At 38.7% G+C, this 25107-nt stretch overlaps 1 protein-coding gene across 3 annotated transcripts in view; it reads right to left on the reverse strand.

The window, feature by feature from the left end:
• Window positions 1-1602: 1602 nt before the first annotated feature.
• The window catches only part of ATRX (ATRX chromatin remodeler), a 141043-nt gene continuing 117538 nt past the window's right edge, over window positions 1603-25107 (reverse strand). For all 3 annotated transcript variants that reach the window (XM_077827054.1, XM_077827053.1, XM_077827055.1), the window contains 5 exons: window positions 11025-11174; window positions 7234-7359; window positions 6456-6551; window positions 5727-5855; window positions 1603-4589 (listed from right to left, as the gene is read on the reverse strand). In XM_077827054.1, coding sequence (XP_077683180.1) covers window positions 4317-4589; window positions 5727-5855; window positions 6456-6551; window positions 7234-7359; window positions 11025-11174 — 774 coding nt within the window. In that variant the 3' untranslated portion in view covers window positions 1603-4316. The remainder of the gene's footprint in view (window positions 4590-5726; window positions 5856-6455; window positions 6552-7233; window positions 7360-11024; window positions 11175-25107) is intronic.

Genomic DNA, 25107 nt, shown 5'->3' on the forward strand with positions numbered 1-25107 from the left:
AAATATAACACAAGAGACAGCCATGGCTACCTCCAGGTGGTGGAGTACAAGGAAACAATGAGACAATATTGATTTGCATGACAGGCATGTAGTCTCAGCACACCAACTGCTTTTGTGTTTGTTTTGTAGTTGTGATGGCAAAGGAGTTTTTCGGAGTAATTCTTACAGTATGTACAGCACAGCCTTCCAAAGTTTTACTCACCTACAGCAAGTAACTGATTTTGAAAGGTTACACTTTTTTTCCTCCCATCATGGAGGGAAGAGGGTGAGGGACGTAGATTTTGTGCCTGCGTTGGAAAGTTTGCATAAAAGATTTGCAAGGCTGGCTTAATGCAAGATTTAAGAGTCTCAGATTTCTTCTTAACTACATCCCCAAAAAATTACCAAAATGCAACAAGCAGCATCAGCAGATCAATATACTAGGTACAGCAGACACCCGGTTCTACCTGCTGTGCTGTTAACATGTATAGACAAGGGCCAGAAGAAAATTAAGATACACATTGTGAGATTCTTTGCTATAATAAGTGGTAATTGTTATTGGATTAGGCTTTGATTAAAGTCACATGGATCACTTAGTATTTAATAGTTGGTATGTAATAAAACATGACTCTATATTTGCAGTCATCAAAACAAATATTAAAAACATACAACTTCGAACACCAAACTTAGAGGCCTAATACTAAGGGGGGGGGGGGGGCCTTGGGAGCCTGCAGCTCCCATGAAGTCAGTGAGTTTCAGGTGTTCAACACCTCTTAGCATCAAGTACTTTATCTGCTACACTTCCCCCAAACTCAGTTTGAAAAATGTCTCTTTATATTACAATTTGGTTTATCCGATGTTGGGCAAAAGAGATCACTCTTGCACTCAGATCAAAATCCCAGGAAGCTGTAATAGTTCCATTTGCAGAGATTCTTTAGATCAGTGGTTTTCAAAGCCGGTCCGCCGCTTGTTCAGGTAAAGCCCCTAGCACGCCGGACCAGTTTGTTTACCTGCTGCGTCCGCAGGTTCGGCTGATCACGGCTCCCACTGGCTCCAGGCCAATGGCGGCTGCGGGAAGCAGCACGGGCCAGGGGACGTGCTGGCTGCCCTTCCCACAGCCGCCATTGGCCTGCGGCGGCGAACTGCAGGCAGTGGGAGCCGCGATCAGTCGAACCTGCAGACATGGCAGGTAAACAAACCGGTCTGGTCCACCAGGGACTTTCCCTGAACAAGCGGTGGACAGGCTTTGAGAACCACTGCTTTAGATGATGCATCATAAAAGGAGGTTGCAGTATTTTCTCTTCCAACATCTGTGGAACTGACCAGGATGGTGGTCATCTGGCACTCCACAGATCCTGAGTGTCAAATGAATCTCTGGGGAATCTCCAAAGGCAGGGGCAATTTATGTAGATGCTAATACCTCTGGAACTATCTCCTGGGTCCCCTATAAGTATTTTTCCCGAATCCTGAACTAAAAATGTGGAGAGAGAGATTATACCAGAGAGATGTCAGTTAAATGCGCCACTCACAACCATTACTTCCTTATTTCTCAAATAACAAATTCCTCAGGGGCTGTAAACAACGTGGATCTAACAGCATGTTAAAAATGCAGCACTGCACATGTTTATGTATTTTGGTCACTTTATTAAATGAGATATTAAATAGTTTAAGTTTCAACTACTAAACAGCACTTTGAATGGTGAAAACACAGATAGTATATTGTCATACTTGAATGCTGCTTTTCTTTAAAAACACATTTCCAGTCCTTATATATATATTACAAAACAGCCTTATAGGACGAGGTGACATCTTTTCTACAGTACTGAAGATATTTAATACAGAACTGAAAAGCCGTCTAACAGAAACAAAGGCAAGTCTTCACAGCTGTATGATTTCAGCAGCCAAAGCTGGTTGATGGACTGAAACATTACTATACAACTGGGACAAAACATATACAATATCACAATACTAAGCAAAAACGCTTTACATCCAAAGGAATAAACAGGTTACAAAATGTGGAGAATTTAGCAGGCAAAACTGTATTACAAGCAACATTTTTATTTGTCATCTTAAGCCATTTCAACTAGTTAAAACATCTAAAACAAATATAAAAATGAGCCTTTTATTACCTTATTGATGTAATGTTCTGTCTTTAAATATTTGTTAAAGCTTCATGTTATACACACATTATGCAGCTAAAATGTCAAGTGAGGAACATGTATACAAAGTGGTCCAAGTTTTATTTCAATGCTTCTTATCTTTGATTAATCTTCTTATGCATTAGTCTTCTGTTATCCATAGTTTTGTCCACGGTGGAAAAAATGTGCCTTTAAATGTTGCCTAAAACTTCCACATTTAAGTCTTTGAGTGAGTTATCGTAGAACTCCACTGAAAATTCCCAGGTCTGGTAGAACATATTTGTCTTATTCACAACATGTAGGAATATCCATGACAGTTGTCCAGAGTACATTTGCATTCAAATGCTTGTCTCACAAAGTCTAATTTTTGTAACTTCTTCTAAAATGAATGCACCTTTTCTGGCTCCTCTCCCCCCTCAAATTAAATAAATCTGATTACGGAGCTGGCAAAGGCTTAGAACATAGAGGGTTTTCTTGCGATGTCTTGTAACAGGAAAAAATCCAAACCAACAATTTTGTTAGCTGGTTTTGCAGCAGATCTAACAAATTCTACACATATCACAAACCAAAATTCAAACCCCAAATGAAATATCTCACAAGATTTGTATATTTTAGATGTGGAAACACTTGTCTTTTGAGGACATAAAAACTCAAAAAAGTCCTTCAAGAGTGATTCAAGAAGCCAAAACTCTTCTAGTTGATGTCAGCAAGTCATGTGAGTACAGCAATATCTACAGCAAATCCCTCCATCCAGCTTTCGTTTCTCAAAAATTCTGTTTTCAATACCTGATACAGTATCACCTCAAATATTCCTGTCATTTAATTTGTCTCACACATTCTAAAAACGTTTTCCTTTAAAAATAGTATCAGCCAAACTATATGCAAAGAAAAGTCGTGTGTGTGTGTGTAACTGGATCATCATAAGCACAGAAAATGTGTTACTATCCCATTAAAATGTTGGGAACGTAGGTATTAATGACATGTAACCAATCAGAAATGTACCTTGGTCTAGATTATTACAAAAAAAAAAAAAAAAAAAAAAAACCACCAAAGAATCAAGGTCTTTTTGGACTAACTTATATTCTTACAAAAATGAAAGAAGGGGTAGGGAGAAGAACATGGTAGGCAGAGATCCTTATCTATACAAGGAGAATTATTTCACAATTCTGGCAGAACTGGAAATTGTTAAAGCACATTCAGTGTATGAATTCAAAGTTGGCAATGGTTCTGCCATTGTGATGTTGTTTATAAAACAGGGAGTGACCCTAAGAATCACCACTATCTTAACCTCCAAAATACCAGTAATTTGATTTTTTTGGTCCCTATCCCATTGCCAGCAAAGGGAAGAGACACTAGCACCAGCATCAAGGAGTTAACAGAAATGTGCTTTGTATCAGAGTCAGCGAACAGTGAAATAATGTGTGAAGGATACAAAGCTGTAAATTTAAATTTACCAGTTATTCCATCACATAAAACTGAAAATAACAACAAGTGGCAGAAGACTGGAGAAGAAAAAATTCTCTTCTCAAGTCATGATTTAAGGCTGTATACACGGTTTCTATATAACTGCATGACAACGTTTTAGAGCCGTAGTATTTAAGAATATTGCACTCAATTTTGTCTCAAGAGAATTTTCAGTTCCTATGTTTTATTCTGCACAGATGATATAGTACAAGTCCAGACTTCAGTCAAAAGGAAACAATATAATTTTTCTCTGTCTTATCACACTCACTAATTTCAAGAAATGGATAAGTATAAAAGTATCCCATAATTTGAGGAATCAACTCTAATCAAGAACTCAGCTGTGTACATTTTATATATGGAATACTGAAACATACAGATCTGTATTCTCTCCTAAGTTTCTCATGTTTGATGATGGTTTTATGGCTACTAAAAACAAGCATAGGATTTTAGACAGTAAACCTGTGGAGCTGCTACTATTATGGAAGGGCTTGTTTTCACTGAAAACAATTTGATATCTCCTGTATTCAACACATGTAAGAAGATTCTAGGCAACATCACTGACATGAGAGGGAAAAATGTTACATCCTATTTAAACACAGTTGAAACACTAATATGGAACATGGCATTTAAGGGATCCAAACTATTTATGCAGTTGAGTTCTGTTAAGCCATTGATTCCTAAAAAAATAAAAAAGTTCTCTCTGATTTTAACAATCCGTTTAGTGCAAAATCACATTTATTTCCCTTGGGAAGGTCCTGGATTTTTGCCTCTCATTGGGGGTGGGGCACGCTGCAATGGCGGTGGCTGCAGACCACCAGAAACTGCCTGATACATTCCTCTCATATCTATCTGCTGGTAGGTGGAAGGGTTCATGATTAAATTTGGAGGCTTTGGCATCATGAGATGACTCATTGCTGCTTGCTGATAAGACATTTGCTGCTGCTGCTGCTGATTGTACTGCTGCTGTAGTCTTCTGTTCATGAGTATCCGCTGAACACAACTGATTAACTGTGGGGAGGGAAAGTGGAGCTGTTACAAGTGCATGACCTGTCTTACTGCAGCAAGTATCAAGTTTAGAGTTAAAAATCAATTTGCTAGGGGTACCATGGCTGAAGAAAAAAACATTATTGTTATCCCCATCACTAACGTGATGGCATTCACAAGCGGATTACAGTAGAAACCAGTTAGTAACACCATGTAGGACTAAGGTCTCCTAATGACTTGCCTATTGTATTGCAGGCAGCATTTATGTTAGTTGCCATGGTGATATGCATTCTACTGTGAAATTACTCCCCTGTATTAGTTACAGCATTTGTTGTCAGGTACTATTTAACATCCCTTTGAAAATCCTACAAGTTGATGGGCAAATAAACATTTAGTGACAAACACCAAAGGAGAAAATACTTCCAGTTGGACTAGCACCTATTGGGAAAGTTTCAGATTTCTCAAGATTACTTAGAAAGTCCTAATGAGTTACGTGGTTTTAAGTTATGTGCATTCTGCATAAAATAATTCCTTAGTGCCAGGAGTTAGAACTTTCCAATACAAAGCCTGTGAATGGTAAAGGAATACACCAGGAAAGGGTGATGAGAAAGGTTTCAGAAAGAGCATTGGCATGGATTATTTTGGTTTCTGACTTGTTTTAAGGAAGATTTAATGCATGGAGGAGTGCTGTTGATTTGTTTTCCCATGGAACTAAACTGCTGTAAACAGAACTATCCTGAAGAGATGCAAGTTCCTATATATAATTAGAAAGTTAACATCTTTAAGGAGACTGGGTCTTGTGTAAAGGTCACTGTATGCTACATGCCTATTACCACTTTAGTATTTGGTTTTTCTTAAGCCACTTAGTCTTCAAGCACTTCAAATACATGAATTAATAGCAGAATTTAGGAGATGGAATTTGCAATCTACTTTACACATCTCCCTAAATGAACAATGCTAGTCCAAAACATTGTATAACTCAGCACTTTCTGGTGTGGAGGAGCAAAACACACTGTTGGTAATTACTGGGCCCAAGGGATTGATAAGAAGCTGGCATTCTACAAAAACATCTTTAATATCATGTGCTAGTCCAGGTTGGTATCACTCATGCATCCCAATCCAAATAAACATAATTATCTAAAAGGCATTCAGAATTCTTACCATCTGTTGTTTTGTCAAGACATCATTGTAGATGGCTTCTCGGCGCTTAACATCAAGCTCCTGGCTTGCCTGTCTGCTTAGGGCCAAGGCCTGCACTTGGGTCTCTGTCAGGGTCAGATTTTCCTTCCACTGAAAAGGAAAAAAATACATTTTATTAGTCACTCTGATAGAAAAGTAAGGGCAATCAAGTTCTCGCAATTTTTTCAGAGCTGGATGAATATAGTTGGCACTGACTGACCGCCCAGTTTCCAGTAAATATTCTGGGGAAGTACAGTTTTATAACTATAACCAGAAGTTATTAGATCTTTATATTGCCAATAAAAAACATGTTTTTCTAAATTTTCTTTTAAAAGGGGAAAATGTATGGAGAAGAAAACAGGGGGAAAAAATACTCAGCTGAGCCAATCAGTCTCATTTGCAGGGAGCCAGCATTTTCACTGTCTGGGAAATACTGACATGGAGCTATGGACCAAATTGTTGGCACTATAAGATTCTACTACCCACACAGGTGCTATTACCCAACTACATCATTAATTAGCTGTTATTACAAATTGTGGTAACAGAAATCAGCATTAATTAAAAATACTGCTTTATTAATGAAGAAGAAATAATATGACAATTAACTGGATGACTATTTATAATCAGTAGTCGTCACTTCTTTGCTTGACACTGCTTCTTAACATTTTTCCAGCTCCTGACCAAATGTGGAATAATATCTGTTTTACTTACTATAGTTGAAATTATATCTTCAAGGGGCTGAATTCTCACTGCAGTTACACTGTTGGTTGCTTCCACAACTTTTTCTCTTCCTTGATTAATGAGGTCCTGAGAGAATAGCAGACAATGAATTATAAAGGATAGGTGCAAAGCAAGAAATTAAGTTGTCCACACATTTAGAAATGCTTTTCTCCATCTCCAATTTATGTAACTATATTTGAAACTTTTTCACACAAGTGAACACACAGAGTTGGGTAATATGATGGAAATAAATTCACACACAATTAGACTTTGGAGGTAAGTAAATGAACAGAAAATACAAATAAGTCAACTGAAAACAATCTGCTCACTCAGTGCTTTTTAGATGATCAAAACTGTGTTAGACCAAAGTGACAAATTTTGCACCTAACAAACTTTTTGCAGTTGGCATTGTAAAATTATTACAATTGTCACATTCATACTCACTATGACTGTGTTCAACATTACTTCTTGTTTTAAATTATACTAGTACATTCCTAATATTATACAAATGCTACAGTGATCAGCTTCCTATAATCAGAATACACTGTTGCTATAAACATTTCAATATGCACACACAAGTTAATAGATTTCAACTAAACAGACATATCATAAATCTACTTTTAAAAAAATGTTACATTCAACTAGAAGGTATTACTTATCAGGACGTTAAAAAAATTTCAGTAATTACTGATTTGTAACTTAATTTGAATATCTGAGACATGCTCAAAGCAATGCAGATACACTGTGCCATTTGGATTTCACTACCTACCTCTAGCTGTTGGTTACTCATTGCCGACAATGCTCCCAAATTGAACGGAATATATGGAGTTTGAGAGTTGAAATTGATAGGGGGCATATTAGTCCCAGCTGGCATGTTGAAGCGCATGGTCAGACCCTTAAAAACAAAAATTGTACTTAGGTTTAGCGACTATGAATATTCCTAAGTGCTATAGCATGCCACTGCTGTCAATTCTAGGAAAGAATTGAACACACACACAAACAAAACACACCCTAAAGAGAAATCAAAGATCTTATAAAGTTTTAACCCTTAGAAGTGGAACCATCTGAGTGTATTGAAAATTCTTTCCAAAGCGTGGAATCAAAATGATTAAGTTTCCAACTACTTAGAGAAGCCTCAGTATGTGTCTTGAGATTTGAGTCTAGTTCATCTATAATTATTTGGTATAAACACAGTAAGAGAAGAAAATCCTAACAATATCTTCAATTTGTCTAGTGATACATACTACACTAATGTAAAAGTGTGTATGTGATATGTATATAATCTGACAAAATACATTGTTTAAGGTTTATATGATAACTGATTTTTAAGCACATGCTGAAGTACTGCGATATGGATACAGTAGTACACATTTGTGTAGCCAGACACCATTACAGATACATTAACAACAGAGCAAGGACTTCAAAAATGAATTAATCAAATACAGAAAAACTAGCTGAACAGGGTTAGCCTGACTTGATAGAAATGCAGTATGCAGAGTTTTATTCACTGGAAGAAAGAAATACAAGACCTCTTGCAAGGAATAATTCTCAAATACACAAGTCCATTGTTGAAATAAAAGTCAAAAACACCAGTTAGATCACAAAAGTTATTGAAGCAGAAAAATAATTCCCCAAAATATTCAAACAAATTATATCACAAAGCAACTGAGAGGCATGTCAGATTGCACAAAGCCATTAGGATATTCTGGCAAACCTGTATTTCCAAAATGTAGGGACACCAATGCCTAAACAGGTGTAGTGTAACCACCAATGTTCCTTATAAGAACAAATAATCCCACCCTCTGCAAAAAGCAAAGATGAATACTTTTGCTGTAAATAAATTTGAATTACAGACACCAATACAGTAAACCCTTTCCTTTCGGACTGTTAAAAAAGCAGCTATGCCAGGCAGGTATAAAGCTATGCCTTTGCAACAACTAAGTCTCCATAAATCAACCCTATATAATTTTATCTTGGATATCACAGAATCAATCCTGAATAGGTATTATTCTTTTTCTCTTAATCAGAGTCTGATCTGAAGTGGTTAACTTTCTCTCAGATTTCAAAATCTGGTATTTATATAATGAAGTTGGACAACTCTGAGGATGCTTCTTTCAGACTCTATACGTATATAAACTGTTGCTCTGTTTTAGGAAGGGTATGATTTAAGTATTAAGAATAGTGGCAATGTGCATTAATTAGTAACATTAGGAGTTGGTAACTAGCTAGGTGTATTAATAGCACTTTCAGCTTTGCCATAAACCATCCTGTGTTTGTTAAGGATTCTCATATACTGTAATTCACATATAGCCTAATTTTTTAAAATCGAAAAAAGGTCTTTTTACTGCAGAATTCCTATTAAATACCAATGAACATAGAATTCTCAAAATTTTGGTAGGAATTACTCAACAATCTTCCAAAAAATCTAAATTTTGCAGGGCTTCACATTTCAAACGAAATAGAGAAAATAGATTTTCAATTGCTTGATCATTCCAGTCCTTAGATTCTAACCCCCATGCATAGAGCCCTGCACGATACAAAATTTAGAACCGCGGATATAAATTGCTATCCGCAGAGCTGAAGGGCTCTAGCAGGAACCACACTAGCAAAAGTAGCAGCATGTCGGGCCGCTGGCAGTTCCTCCAGCATGGCAGTACCTCCCCTCCCCCCACCGCCCCACCCACTGGGGTGGGCACTAGAGTTACTGGCATCTGTCCCTGGTCATGCTAGTATGTACAAGCGGCTTGCAAGCTCCCAGACAGGAGTTGCACACCATGCAGGGTTGTACTCATGCATGATGTTCTTGTATCCTTCAGGCAGGTTGTTTTGTCTACTGGAAATGGTACTACTTTATATGTTTTTAAAATAAATGTCAAGAGCAATTATGCACTATACAAGATGATAAAACTGGAAAAAGACACTTGTAACAGGAAAAGAATTATTCAGAAGCCTTTCCCGCTGCCCAGGCATGAATGAAAGGGTTTCTTGGGTAATTTTGTTCTAGGTCCTGTTCATAATTAAGTTTGGAAGACACATGAAATATAGTAAATTAAGGGGTTTTAATCCCTTTTGAGGGGGGACGGGACTCATAGGACATTTTCCTCTGATCATACTCCCCCACCCAGATTGGGTATGGTGTTCTTTCGTGAGAACTTTTGTCCTCAGGACAAGACATTAAAAAAAAAAATTAAAAACAGATGACAGAAACAAGAAACAGTTCAAGACATGAGTTCATGGTCCATTTCTGGCCCTACACAACTTCATACAGATGACTGTTAAACTTATCCACTTGGAGCCATCCAGATGTTTTAGTGTCATATCTCACACAGTACTTTGGTTCCCCCAGAGAAATTACATTGCTACCAAAAATCTCCAACTACTCTTCATATCTGCGAACTCCTGAAATTCTCCCTGAGTCAGATGCCCACTTAAAATCTTCAGCAACTTTCCATATTTCCCACTTTGTGAATTCAAAAGAGAAAATATCTTAATCATCAGATCTGATCACCCAGGTGCAACATCTTTCAGGCATTTTTCACTTCTGCTGCCTTTACATCCTTTAGAGGAGTACTCTAGCAACAATACTCCTATTTACACCAAACAAACCAATACTTAAGTTCTTATTCTCCTTGTACAGTATGATAATGGAGGCTAGTTTCAGTTTTCTCTGTTCTCCCACTGAGTTAAGTGAAATATAATTATTTTCAAGACTTTTGAACTAAGTCACAGATTTATAAGCATATTTTAAGAACAAAGATTTTTATTGTCTTAAACACTAGAAAGTTCGTTCTACTTATTGCAATGACCATTCCCACTAAAACTTTCTGTCTTTCTGTTCATAATTCAAACCAAAGTAATTACGTTACCATCAGTGGGTATCTCCCTTTCTGACAGTTTATAAAATCCTTGTTATGCACTCAATTTCCTTCTCCCACTTCTTTTTGATCTAGTAATTCCTGGGTTATAATTAAAAAACAAAACAAACAAAAAAACTGTCTCTAGTTTAAGAATCTAGGACTTTGGGAATGAATGAACTGCAAACTCTCAGGCCAATTCCAGTATTTACTTATGCCTCAACTGGATTATATTTTCTGGGGTTGGGGGAGAGGCGGAGGGCTTGTTTTGAAATGAGATGCCCATTTTTCCATTAAAAAAAATCTCAAAAGGTAGAGATTTTCCATACATTTTCAGAATGAAGTATACTGAAGAATGTCAGCTGGATGTATAATATAAAATGTGAAAACTACAAAGCTAATTATTAATAAAAAAAGTAACAAACACTAAGTAAAAATATCTTGAAGCAAATACATACAAAAGTCCACCACCAAAACAGCATCTATCTTTTCATTTTTCATAGTCTGTTTAGCTTTTATAGAGGTGATATTTAAAATTACCATTTTACATAATATTATTCAGAAGCCCATTTCCAAGCCTGTAATGGAGCTATTTCTACAAAGATTCATTATGCTTACAGAACAAATTATAATTTTTTTTTTTTTAAACTGACGGTTATTTTTTACACACACGACACCCACTTTACGTTAGGGCAGACATCTTTACCTTTTTTTCAGCTTCATATTCTGCCCAAGCTGCCTTCCTTTCCTCTTCGGTCAATTCTTCCTCCTCTTTATGGTCTAGGAGGGAATCATGCTCATGATAGCCCACTATATGTTCTTTGTGGATCTGAAGCAATTCTGCCAGAATTGTATCCTGTTTAAATGAAAAAGTACCATGAAATGAAGGTCACTTATTAAATATTTTTATCTGTAATAGTGCTACAGTATATTTTTGTTGAGCATGTGCAAGTCATACTTCTTTGACCTGACTTTCACAATAGAGCTCAAAGCACTTCATATATAAATAAAACTAGAAGAAATTTAAAAAAAAACAAAAACAAATGCAGTTTTCCTGATGGGAAAGGTAATGGAGAAACAACCTCATGCAACAGATAGTCAAATCACTTAGTGGACCACTACAGTATACCCAGATTCCACAATGACTGATGCAGTATAGAACCTAAATAGAATGAAAGGTGCCAAATAATTGCTTCTTTAAGAGATGCTTGCACCCTGCTCCTGACGGGAGGCTATGATAATCTCCTTCGGTGATGAGGTAAAACCTCCCTGTTGGATTTTATGAGTTGGAAAGTATTTGAGCCCAAATTGCATGTTTCAACCTGAAACTCCAAGAACAGTTTCACTACTATACCACCAATAGCCCCTGCAGGGGGCCACCTTTTTCAAAACGGCAAAATGCATGTGTTGGGATATGTAGTCTCCACAGCTCTATATTAAAACGTCATGTCTGGGTTCCATGTGCTGGATTTGGCCAACAGGCCATGCTTTGGACACTCACATTCTATACTATACTAATACTTTTACACTTTTATAATAACTAAAATATTTAAATGACCTCAGTTGCAAATTGTTTTATTCAAAGTCCTGAATATTAAAGGTCCTATGGAGCTGTGTTAAAAACTATTCCTATTTTTCAAAAGTCAGTCACTAACCTAAAAAACCCTAATTTATTAATTAAGCAAATAAAAGAGAGAACGTGGCAAGTAACTAACGTATTTAGGTGCTTTGTCCTTGATAGGAATACAGATGCCACGTAATGAGATCATGTTATCTCAATTAAAAAATGAAATAAAAACAAATGGAGGGGAAAAGAATGGTTGGAACAAAGCTGCTTGTATCTTAAACTAAAGTTAAAGGTTTAGCAGTCTTCATTTTTACTGAGTCAACATTTCCTTCTCCATGGGCACCCAAATGATGGTGTTGAAATGAAAGCAATGCCTCTAAGGATCAACAGAAACAAGGCCCATAAGATTGCTAGATCCCGCTCCTGTTTGGACCACAAAGTTCAGACTGTGTTCCTGCTCTGAAGAGCTCACAGTCTATATAGACCTAAGATGGGAGAAAGGGAAACAAATACAAGTAGAAGGTATGGAATTGATCCACAGAGAAAAAGTGACTTGTAGCCAAGGTCACACAGGGAGCCTGTGGCAGAACCAGGAAGCGAACCCAGGTATCTTGAATTTCAGTCCAATTCCTTAATCACAAGTGACAACTATCTGCTTCTACACTTTATACTGCTACACAAGCAAAAAACAAACCATAATTTTGAGTATTAAAGCAGTTAACATCTTTTTTTAAAAAGTCAACCTCTTTGTTTCATCCTTGTCCTATCAACTGGCCTCTTCATGTGGGAGCCACCACATTCTCCTTCAGCCCCTCAGGAGCAAATTCTGTGATATATCCGTGTGACTAAAGGGCACATGAATCAAATAATGGGATTTAGCGGAAGAGAAAGGATGTGGTAATAGGATACACAGAAAACATTTAAGGGAGGTGGGTGAAAGTCCAGAAGAGATTACAAAATGAAGTTAACACAATAAAAGCTTTCTCAACATACTGTAGCTGTACATAAGTGTGTGGAGGGTTCTTATACATGCATATGCATTAGTTTCCATGGTAACACTATTACTGAAAACAATACTGGAATATAATCCACACTCACTTGGCCAGCAGAGTCATCAAAATGTGGTTTAAATTACATCCAACTGTGTATGTTTGCTTTTCTTTGTCTAAACTTTATTTTGTATTAAATAAAGCGATGACGATTGAAAGCTAAGTAAGATACCGCCATTACATTTTCTTAAATGTTTTTACACTGCAAAACTAATTAATTCAATTTTATGTGAAATTCAGCAAAAAAGTTTATTGATTTGCATTAGTATACTCTGAAATTTAAAAAAAGCATTTAGCAATATGGTTTATAGGTTTTTAAAACGATACTGAAATGCAATTTTGGTGCTGAACTGAAAATTTGCTGGAAAATGTGTCCAAACTTCAAAAATGTTTCTCCCAGTTGTCATTTTCAACTTTTCATGGGACTAAATGCAACAGAAGAATTACATCTAAAAGAAGACTAACCCAGGAGGGCACACAGCCTATATACTGAGTCATAAAATAAAGACTTTTTCTCAACCAATTCAGTGACTGATAGAAAAGGAGCAGAGAAATTTACTATTCTGGAGTTAGCAGCTTTTTAAGAATCCACAATTTTTCTCTTAGACTACAGTGAAAAAGCAAACACTTGCTAAATCCCAGACAACTAATGATCATATATTGCAAACTACTGCTAAAGAGATACTATGCCCAACTCAATCAGAACTATTAGTTTTATCTGACTTTCCAATCTGCATTAAATGACCTTAACTCAGCCAATCCTATATTTAACAACATAAATACTGTAGCATTAAGGCAGGAATAGTCAATAGGTGGACCGTGGGCAAATCCAGACTGCCAGATGCTTTCAAACAAACCCCAAAATCTTTTGATGTACTTACTATAATTATTTTTTATTATTTTCTTTGGAGTCTGGACCTTGACTATATCTTGACAAAAAATAATTGACTACCCCCGCATTACGGCATTGCTTGCTTTTGCTGATAGGGGGGTGCTGCTGATGGTATTGGGGACATGACGACGACACAAGAATAAATGACAGGGTACACGCTACTGGATGCTCCTAGGGACACTGTTTCATAGAATATCAGGGTTGGAAGGGACCTCGGGAGGTCATCTAGTCCAACCCCCTGCACAAAGCAGTACCAATCCCCAATTTTTGCTCCCTGATCCTTAAGTGGCCCCCTCAAGGATTGAACTCACAACCCTGGGTGGGCGCACAGGCTTAAGCAGTACCTCTCCCCACCTTGCCTTTGGTCTGCTCCTGCAACACCTCTTTGGGAAGTCTAGTGCCAGTGGCCATAAGCGGTAAAGTGACAACTGCTTGAACTTATCACTTCGAACATACCTGTTACAAAATGAAAAAGCCAAGCCAACAATTGGGGAAAAATATTTTGACAGTGACTTTAACATGCGCTAAATCAGGGGTTCTCAACCTTTTTCTTTCTGAGCGCTCCCCCCCCCCACGACCCAACATGCTATAAGGCGTAGCTTGACTTCTATTTTGGGGGGCAGGGCCCAGCGGGGCTTGGGTGGCGTCCGGGAAGAGAACACCACCTCTATCGCCTGACTCATCTTCTCAGCAGGCCACCCGGCCTGTCTCGGTTGGGAGGGGCACACAACCAAAAATTATAACTCAAAGGGGGGAGGGGCTCAGCTCAAAAAGTTTGAAAACTGCTCAGGGTGCAGGCAGGAGGCAACTAGGGGCTGTGTGCAGGCAAGGGGTACCTCAGGGTGGAGGTAGCTGGGGTTTCGGCCCCGCGGGGGATGCTGGGGCTCTGGGCTTCAGCCCTGTGGCTCCCGGCTTCAGCCCCACGGACCCTGTAAAAGGGCTTGTGGCTCAACAGGGGGCTGTGGACCCCCCCTCCCCCATTGAGAATTGCTGTGCTAAATCTTTCCCCCAGCACATAATCCTGTGGGAGTTCAGTGTAAAAATTTGTGGGAATCTATTTAAAAACACTATAATAGTACTCATAAGTCAATTTATTTAAAGCACCCACCTCCATTGCTGAAAAGCCCAACGCAAAGCAAAATATAACATCTGAAATATAATAAAAATATGGTAAACTGAGAGAGTTCTGTTTAAACTATCTCTTCCAAGGAAAGATAATAGGTCCAGTGTGCCTTCTAACCTTATAATCTGCTGTTCTACAAAACTAAAAACGCTTTGAAGTGCCTAAAACTTCAGTCTGGATTAGATAACTAGTCACCAGCATAACAGAAATCTACACAAAGCCCACTGTATATACAGTAATTATTTCTATACTTACATCATCTAAATTTGAACCACTGATTAATCAGCCATAGTGCACCTTGTATGCTTTTCTTGGACTAACAGAGATAATTTTTAATGCAGTCTTATTTGCAAAGATGCAGAGATAGTGGATTAATAAAAATCTACTTTTAATCAGTGAAAGTTAAGGCTAATTTAACAATTTTTGTGCACTTTTATATAGAACTTTTTACTATATAAATAGCCTTTTAAACACAAAAATCAAGAACTGAATCTGCCTTCGTCACGGTTCTTTTTCTTGTAATAGCACTATTAAAAATAAACTAGTATCTATATAACAAGATTCCAACGTTATTTTCTGCATCACTCTGAAGCCACAAATGTCAACTGAGGCAGTGTAAAGCAAAGGTCCCCAAACTGTGGGATTTGCCCCCGCCCGCCCAGGAGGGCACAGCTAGGTCCCGGGCCAGTCCACACACGGGGTGGGGGGCACCACCCAGCTCTGTTCCTGTCCCTGGCCACATGTGCCGGCTCCACTCCTGGTCCTGTCCCCAGCTGTAGCACCAGCCTTGGCCCCTTTACCCCATCTGCATCCTGCTCTCCTGGAGCCGTGACCCCGCTCCCCAGGGTGCGTGGGGCGGATGGATGGGACATGGACACCGGCAAGAGGTGGGGTGCGAGGTAAAAAGTTTGGGGACCACCGGTGTAAAGTGATGGCCACAGCTAGAAGCATGGCTGAGAGCCCTTTTTGTTTAGAATATCACCAGGTTCAATCATCAATGCATGCTGTGAGAACAAGACAGATTTTGGTTTTGTGGAGGTTGGAATATGACAGTTGATCAGGAAAGATGGGAGTAACAGCTATGCGAGGCAAGAGGTGACAGTGCCTCCAGCCAAGGGGCAGCTCTGTGTACAAACTAGAAACACTGCTCACTACAAACACAGCGCACAGAAACAAGAGCTCAATTTTTAGCTTTTTTTACACATGAATTTATGAATTATACCTGTGTGACAGCGGGGGCTTTCAGTAATTAGTGTGAAATTAAAATCCTAGCGATAGTGCTCTGCCTTACAGAGAACCAGACTCTCAATCCTCAAGCTGACTAGGAGTACTGAAGAGTCAATGTATGTGTTCCTTGGAAAACATATTATACCACAACAGCAGCCTGCCTGTGTGATAAAAAGGTAGTACTGATGGGGACTGAAGAAGAATATAGTCCACCAAATAATTGCATAGTAGCTACATGTTAACTCTTTTGAAGGTGACGAGAGTCACACAATCACTAGCATACATACTACATCATAAACAAAACACAAGCAAGTTCTAGCAGTCATGCCATCTTTAATCTAAAAGAAACACAAATTGCTATGCAACAGTTAGGTCAGTACTGTTAAGTGCTAATCAAAAAGAAGATGTAGCAGTATAATTATATTTTAAAAAAGCAATATTAATGGGCATTAACAGCCTAAATACCTTTAAAAATCCAGCCTTATGTAAATAAGCAGTTCAAATACCATGCTCACCACACTATTAATTGCATACACCAGTGAACTGAAAATGTATGTTTTGGGCAATCATCTTAACATTCTCCCTGTAGTGCCATCTGCCTCTAATCTTTCTTTATTATATTTCATACCAAGGATCTGAGCCTTCAAACCCTTATGTGATTAAGGGTGGTAAAATGAGGCTATGAGTGTAAGTAGGTCCTTTTTCTAGTAGCACTTTACAACTATAACTATAGCTCAACTAAGTTTTTTGTCCTGAATTTCTATGATTTTTGTAGGCGCAATATGTTTTTGGATTACACATATACCTCTCATGAAATTGAAACCAGCTGAATTTTTAAAACAATTCAAATTACACAATCACTTGGATGATTTCTTAAAAAAATCCAAAAGACTAAAATTTTAGAGACAAATTTCCACCTCCTTCCAGTTAACCTCTGAATCATGTAAATGTTGCTAGCTATGTTAATGAAACATACATGTTATATATGCAAATTTTGCATAAATATTTCCAATGCCAAGTATATGCCTAGAAGCAGTGGTTATATTTCAACTTGTAAGTGTCATTGCTTTTGTTTAGTGAAAAGGCTAAAAATGTACGCAAGTTATGACAAATGCCTTGATATCCATCAATACAGAAATCTGTAAGATGGCTTTCCCCCGTTCAATATTTGATTAAAAGAACTACTTGTCTTGCCTTTGTGAAAGTTTTGTGATTTTTCTTCATTTTTACATAATCTAAATGATAAAATTTTGCACAATAGAGCATGTGTACACTGCAAAAAATAACCAACAGCGAGTCTTATAGTCAGGGTCAACTGACTCAGGCTCGAGCTACAGGGCTAAAAATATCCCTGTAGATGTTCAGGATCGCGCTGGAGACTGGGTTCCAAGGACCATCCCCCTCAAAGGGTTTCAGAGTCCAGGCTCCAGCCAGAGCCTGAATGTGTACACTGCTAATTTTAGCTCTGTAGTGTGATCCCCAGTCAGTTGACTCAGGTTCTGAGTGTTACTGGCATGGGTTCTTTTTAACAGCATAAAAATCCCCTTTGTTGATAGATGTTCGGCTGCATGAGTTCTTTTAGCATGGTGTCCCAGCTCTGCGCAGATAGCAGATTTTGACAGACCTGCCCAATAAATTCAGACTCAGTTTTCAGCGAAGGAACTTGGTCAGGTTTATTGCCGATGAAGCACGGTGCTAATGCCCTTGCTCAATGGTTACAGGTACACTAACACATGTATGCTTGAGATAATGGCGGGACTTTCCATTTTCCCCTCGGCCAGACAAAGACACTTCCTCTGAGATACATTTTTATACACACACAAACAAGTTATGTGTTGCCCCCTTGACATGGCTAGTTACTGCCCTCTGACATACCTAGAGACCACTCTCTGACTTACCTAACTACCACCCATTACCTTGTACCTGTTGGTTTGATTAAAACATTTCTATCCATCACGCTGTTATCCTGACCTTATTTTTAAAATGGGTCAGTGTGTTTTTGTTACCTTTGGAGGATGTATTGGTATTGAGGTGCTCTGGTACCACCCTTCTGGAATGTGTCTGTGTGCGAGCTTTGTGCCTAGCACCTTTTAGGAATGTGTGGTTTTGCACACCCTATTTTTGCCAGATTCTGTGAGCAGGCCCTGCCTAGCCACAGCCGGACTTTTCTTTATATCAGCAAAGCTTTGACTACTACTTTAGCCCAGGCCTCAAGCCTCATACCAGGCCTCTGATACAAGGGCTTAAGTCTCAGGCCCTCTTACAACTACACACATAATATCCCCCAAATATTGCTCTTTATTTGGAAGCAATATTGTTATATTAGAAAATCTGACATTAAAACATTCCTTGTAACACTGACGTTTTGTGCTTTTATTATTGACGATCTCTTAAAATGCAACACCCAAGTAATGAGATATTGTAAAAGCCCATTATGGTGAAAACAGTAAACACAGATGTATTTAACTACTAGTAAAATTTTACATGGCATGATGTTTAAAAATGTAAATGTTAGCTATATACAGATTACTTTTGCTAATTGCCAGGCAAATGTATATACTCCTGCTTTTTTAGCATGTGGATCTGACACAATTACAATTTTTTTTCCTCCAGTAATTACTTTATAAGGAAAGTGTGTGTGTGTGTGTGTGTGTGTGTGTGTGTGTGTGTGTGTGTGTGTGTGTGTGTGTGTGTGTGTGTGTGTGTGTGTGTGTGTGTGTAAGATATACATCTCAAATTTAGAGCACAAAAAACAAGCCAAAAATTCACAGACATTGAGAATATTAGAAAACAGGCAATTTTTGTTTATCTAACATATACAAAGTCTTTAATGATAAAATTTCCAAAAGCACCAGAAAAATCCTATCATATTTAAAGCAAAAGAATTTACAAACAAATTAGCTGCTCAAATCAAAAGTTGGAGGTGCTAAAGATAAATTTTATATAGGAAGTCCAGACTCAACTTAACTATGGAGTTCTGAACAACTCCTTCCTAATGTAAGCAACTCCTCCTAGCAGAGATGAAAAAGCCCTGCTATTGGGCTTTATGAAGTCAACAAGTGTGCTGGGTCTGCACTCAACTAGCAAGTAACCTTTTCATGAGGAGACCCGAGAGAGAGAAAGATGGTTAATCTATGCTTAGATGGTTGTAAAGGAAGCTGGAAGAGAAAACACACCACCCAATTCACAATCTACCCCATTTAAAGAACTAGCCTTAAGGGTCTAACTATATATTCACTTAGATTCCAAAATCAATGTTTTCAACATTCGGTCATGTATTGGGGTTTGGGGGGGGGGAGGGGAGGGTGTTGTTTTTCTGGATTCTAGCTGTAGTTCCACATATTGCTTCGAGTACATTTGCATGAGTACTGGTGCATTTCTTGCCAATGCCAAGCATTACAGAGGCAAAAGTTCCTTATCTTACCATCTGCATGGTAATAAAATTGCACAATGATATCATTGTTCAGCAAACTATTCTTTGAAGAAATAAAAGCTGAAGGGGCCTGAACAGAAGGGGGAAAATTATACCCCAAACTTGTAAAAAACAAAACTAAAGCCTCACGTTAGCTTACATGCCTATCTTGCTTTTCTGATAATTACAAAGGAACAGTTCTGTCTTTGTAAGAAAGGTATAGGCAGTTCAGTGTCAAAAAGAAGAAATGCAGGTAAATGTTTGTAATAGGTTACTGGCCTTTGTTCCCTACTAAAGGCTGTAGAGATCAGATTGTGTATGCTAAATTTATCATCAGGAATAAAATATCTAATTACGCAACATGACTTTGACCAAGATTTTCCTCTCTGATTACTGTGCAATTCATGATTATAATAAAATGTTTTCCTAAATACAATTAATATTAGGTGCCTCTTACTTCTATTTTGATTTTTGCAAAAGACTGAAGCATGAACCAGATACTGAATTCGTCTCATTGTTAATATTGCAGGTATTACAATTATAAAGCCAGAAATAGGTATTGCTATTAAAATTACACTGAAATAAGGACAACACCAATATAGCAGGAAGGTAACAGAGAAACTCTAATGCTCGTAAAGTACCTGAATTCAAACTATTAAAGAAAGAATTATAGAATCCTAAAAATATAGGTCTCAGAAGGACCTCGAGAGATCATCTAGTCCAGTCCCCTGCACTGCAGTAGGACTAAGTATTATCTAGACCATCCCTGACAGGTATTTGTGTAACCCAGCGATGGGCAACCTGTGGCCCGTCAGGGTAATCCGCTGACAGGCTGCGAGACAGTTTGTTTATATTGATCGTCTGCAGGCACAGCTGCCTGCAGCTCCCAGTGGCTGTACCTGTGGACAGTCAATGTAAACAAACTATCCTACGGCCCACCAGAGGATTACCCTGACGGGCCGCGGGGTGCCCACTACTGATCTAACCTGTTCTTAAAAACCTCCAATGACAAAGATTCCACAACCTCCTTGCAGTAAGAGGCCCTGAAACATAAACCCTTGCATCAGAGGCCTGGTCTGAGGTCTAAAGCCTGAACCAAAGTACTTCCAGGCATTGCTAAGCAAAGCTGGGCTGTGAGCCAGAGGCCGGCCCTAATTGCAGAACTTGGCAAGAAAAGGGTTCCTAGAAAGCACGTGCTAATGATATAAGTAGTAATCAGAGGAACGTGTGCCAAGATGGCACTTGGACATCCTGATACGAGGACACTTCACAGATATAACAAGGAACAGCCAGGTGCATCCCAAAGACAGGGTCCAAAGGACAGCATGATGGACAGATCTGTTTGTTTGAACCAACATGATCAAAGGGGGAGACAGCACCCTAATGAGTCAAGGGGCTGTACCTCAATGTGTCAGTAGGGATGAGTAATCTGTCCTGCAACTGTATAAAAATAGGTCCGGGAGCGCATATCTTTGTCCAGCCTCGGGGGCAGTGGAGTGTCCCGCACTGACTGAGCTGTGTCCATCGCCAGGGGGCACATATTCGTAGTATGTCCTGTAGAGTCTACAGGAAACTATTAATTACTGTGCTTCGTTGGACAATAAACCTGGCCGGGTGCCTTCATACCTTAATAGAGTCTGTGGCCTTTGGAGGTTCTCTCAGGACCTGCTGTGTCAGCTATGTGCGCAGAGCTGGGGCAGCACACAGAGGGAACACGCACGCAGCCGACTATCATCATCATCGAACCAGAGCAGAGCACCTCACCAGTAGCTACTGACAACACTCCTTAGGTAATTTGTTCCAGTGCTTAACTACCCTTACTGTTAGGAAGTTTTTCCTAATGCATAACCTAAATCTCCCTTGCTGCCATTAAGCCCATTACTTCCTGTCCTGTCCTCAGAGGATAAGGAGAACAATTTATCACCTTCCTCTCTATAACAACTTTTTATGTCCCCCCTCAGTCTTCTATGCTTCAGACTAAACAAACAATTTTTTCAATCTTCCCCAGTAGGTTGTGCTTTCTAGACTTTTATCATTTTTGTTAAAAGAAAAGGAGTACTTGTGGCACCTTAGAGACTAACCAATTTATTTGAGCATGAGCTCTCCTCTAGACTTTCCTCAATTTGTCCACATCTGTCCCAAGTGTGCTGTCCAGAACTGGACACAATACTCCAGTTGAGGCCTGCTGAGTAGAATGGAATAATTACTTCTCGTGTCTTGCTTACAACACTCCTGGTGATACATCCCAGATTGATGTTCATTTTTTTGCAACAGTATTGTACTTTTGACTCATAGTTTGTGATCCACGATAGCCCCCAGATCCTTTTCTGCAGTACTCCTTCCTGGGCAGTCGTATCTCATTTTGTATTTGTGCAAATTATTATTCCTTCCTAAATGCAGCACTTTGCATTTGTCCTTATGGAATTTCATCCTATTTATTTCAGACAATTTTTTCTGTTTGTCAAAATCATTTTAAATTCTAATCCTGTCCTCCAAAGCACTTGCAACTCCTCCCATCTTGTATCATCCGCAAATTTTGTAAGTGTACTCTCTCTGCCATTATCAAAATCACTGAGGAAGATACTGAATAGAACCAAACCCAGGAAAGATCCTTGCAGGACCTCACTCAATATGCCCTTCCTGCTTAACTGTGGACCATTGATATTTACTCTGATTACAGTTTTCCAATCAGCTGTGCATCCATCTTATAGTTAGTTTGTTTAGGCTGTATTTCCCTAGTTTGCTTATGAGACGGTCGTGTGAGATTGTATCAAAAGTCTTATGAAATAAAGTTGATAAATATCACATTTACTCCCTCCCTCCCCCCATCCACAAGACTTGTTACCTTGTCAAAGAAGGATATTAGGTTGGTTTGACATGATTTGTTCTTGACAAATCCATGTTGACTGTTACGTATATTATCCTCTAGGTGCATGCAAATTCATTGTTTGATTATCTGCTCCATTATCTTTCTGGGTACCAAAGTTTGCTGACTGGCCTATAATTCCCTGGGTTGTCTTTATTTCCCTTTTTATAGACGGGTTCTATATTTGTCCTTTTCTGCTGATGGGCTCTCTCCTCTCCTCCACGCATTCTAAAAGCTCTAACTCCTGAGAGATCTCTTCAGCCAGTTCCTTAAGTATTCTAGGATGTATTTCATCAGGCCCTGCCGACTTGAAGTCATCTAGCTTGTCGAAGTAATTCTTAACTTGCTCTTTCCCTATTTTAGCCTCCGATCCAAAACCCTTTTCATGGACGTTTGTTAGTCATCCGATAACTGCTAACCTTTTAGGTGAAAATTGAAACAAAAATGGCATTTAAAACTCCGGCCACTGCTGCATTTTCTGTTACTGTCTTTCCCTCCTCATTGAGTAATGGGCCAACCCTTTCCTTAGACTTCCTGTTGCTTCTCATGAACAACAATAAATTCATAGAACACCAAAAATCAGATATTAGAAGGAAAACTGGTGAAATTACAATAATTAGGAAGTACAGTTATTAGGATTGAAGGCTGGTGCATCCTATGCTACCTTTGTATAGATTTATGTTGATGTTTGTCTTTATGTTAAAGATGCCTAGAGCCTGAGATATACCTTATTTTAAAAAGTGTCTCATTCAAAAGAAACAAAAAAGACAGCCATAAGTAAGACACAATCAACAATGACATTTATATGCAAAATGTATGGATCAAGAAGCAGTCAAAATGGTTATTGGACTACTCAAGGATTTGTAGGTAAAATAACTCAGTGCTGGAAAGGATGGAACCAAAAATAATTAATCAATTTACAGTGAAAAAATAAATACAACTAAAAAAAGCAAAGTGAACTGAAGCCAAAAGAATTAAAGTAAAACTCCAGGGATTCATCTTCAATTTTTTCCATAGTAAATGAAAAAAAAAAAAAAAAAAAAAAGAATGTATTCAATCCCCTAATATAAAACTGTACCTGAGAAATACCTGATGAAGTTGGAATATTCTGACTGATGTTAGAATCGGTAACAAATATCAAAAGAGGTTGCCAACTTGTGATGGCAAAGTAGGACAGGAACAAAATCATTCTCCGTTAGTTTTAGTGAGAGAAAACAATTCAGTTTGAATCTTAAGCAATTGTTTCTCCTATGTGTAGTTTTGTTTTCTTTAACTATATATATTTTTGTAGGCAGACAGTGTCCCGGACTTTCAAGAGATGACAAGTAATTTGCATGCCCATATCTAATGGTCCTGTAAAAACAGTCTTCTTTCATTGCACACCTTAGCCCAATCCTCCTCGCCCTCTCCAGTGCTAGGCTGCTTGACTAAGTCCCAAAATTCTACTCATTGTAAATTTATAGCTACTTCCAGTTACTCACTGACCCTACAGCAAGGGTTTTGGAGGCGTGGTTGCTGATTTTGGAAGAGCAAAATATAGACTGTTTGTTGGTGGGAAGAAGAGTGGTGGTTGAGGAAAGCTATGAAAATAATGCGACATGCAGGCAAGGAACCTGGCACTTGTGAGAAAAAGATTAAGCAGAGGAGTGTAAGGAAATAGCTGGTTTTGGAGGAGCATCCAGTTTGGAGAAAAGAGATCACCTGATTATGGGAAAAAAATACAAAGTTAAGGCATAAAACAAAGCTACAGAAAAAATGATTGCAGAATCCAAAGTAGCTAAAAGTAGCAAACTGCCCAGTTTCTCCCACTGAATCTAATGGAGATGGAATTTGATTCTGTCCTAATTTGTGGACAGAAAAATGTCTGGCTCCATGTTCAAAGTAATTTTTCTTTTTTATGTTTAATTTTGAAATAAGTGTCAAATTAATTGTACTTGAAAAAATATACAATTGTGAAATCATGGAAATACACACGAGTTGCTTTTTAAGAAGGACTTGCACAAAAACTAATTTTTTTTAAAAAATGGTTTATACTCCTCAAAACTTCACATTTTAAAACAGGGTTTGTAAGGCTTCAGCATAAAATGACCCATGATACAAAGAGACAGTGGGTATCATCTCTGCCAGGGGATCTCAACCTTTCTTTCTTTACGCCCCCAAACATGCTGTAAAAACTCCACGGCCCACCCGTGCCACAACAACTATTTTTCTGGGTATAAAAGCCAGGGCCCATGTTAGGGGGTACCAAGCAGGGCACTTGCCTGGGGCCCCATGTCACAGGGGGTTCCACAAACCTAAGTTGCTCAGGCTTCAGCCCTGGTTGACAAGGCTCAAGGCCTGGGGCTTGAGCTTTCTGCCCCAGTGAATATAACACCGGCCCTGCTTGGCGGACCCCCTGAAACCTGCTTGCTGCACCCCAGGGGACCCTGGGACATTGACTGAGAACTGCTGATCTACACCACACAGTGCTGTTTGAAAACATACATTAAAAATTATACACCTCCTTTGACAGATTCATGATTTGTGCAAGTTTGTGTCCATTGTGCAAGGCAATGAGTGTCTCCAGGGAGGCTCTGAGCACCCTTAATTCCCAACTTCAGCAGGAGCTGAGAGAGCTCAGCACCTCACATGACTGGATCTTAAACTATCCTAC

This window comes from Eretmochelys imbricata, chromosome 9 (assembly GCF_965152235.1).
Source record: "Eretmochelys imbricata isolate rEreImb1 chromosome 9, rEreImb1.hap1, whole genome shotgun sequence".
NCBI lineage: Eukaryota > Metazoa > Chordata > Testudines > Cheloniidae > Eretmochelys > Eretmochelys imbricata.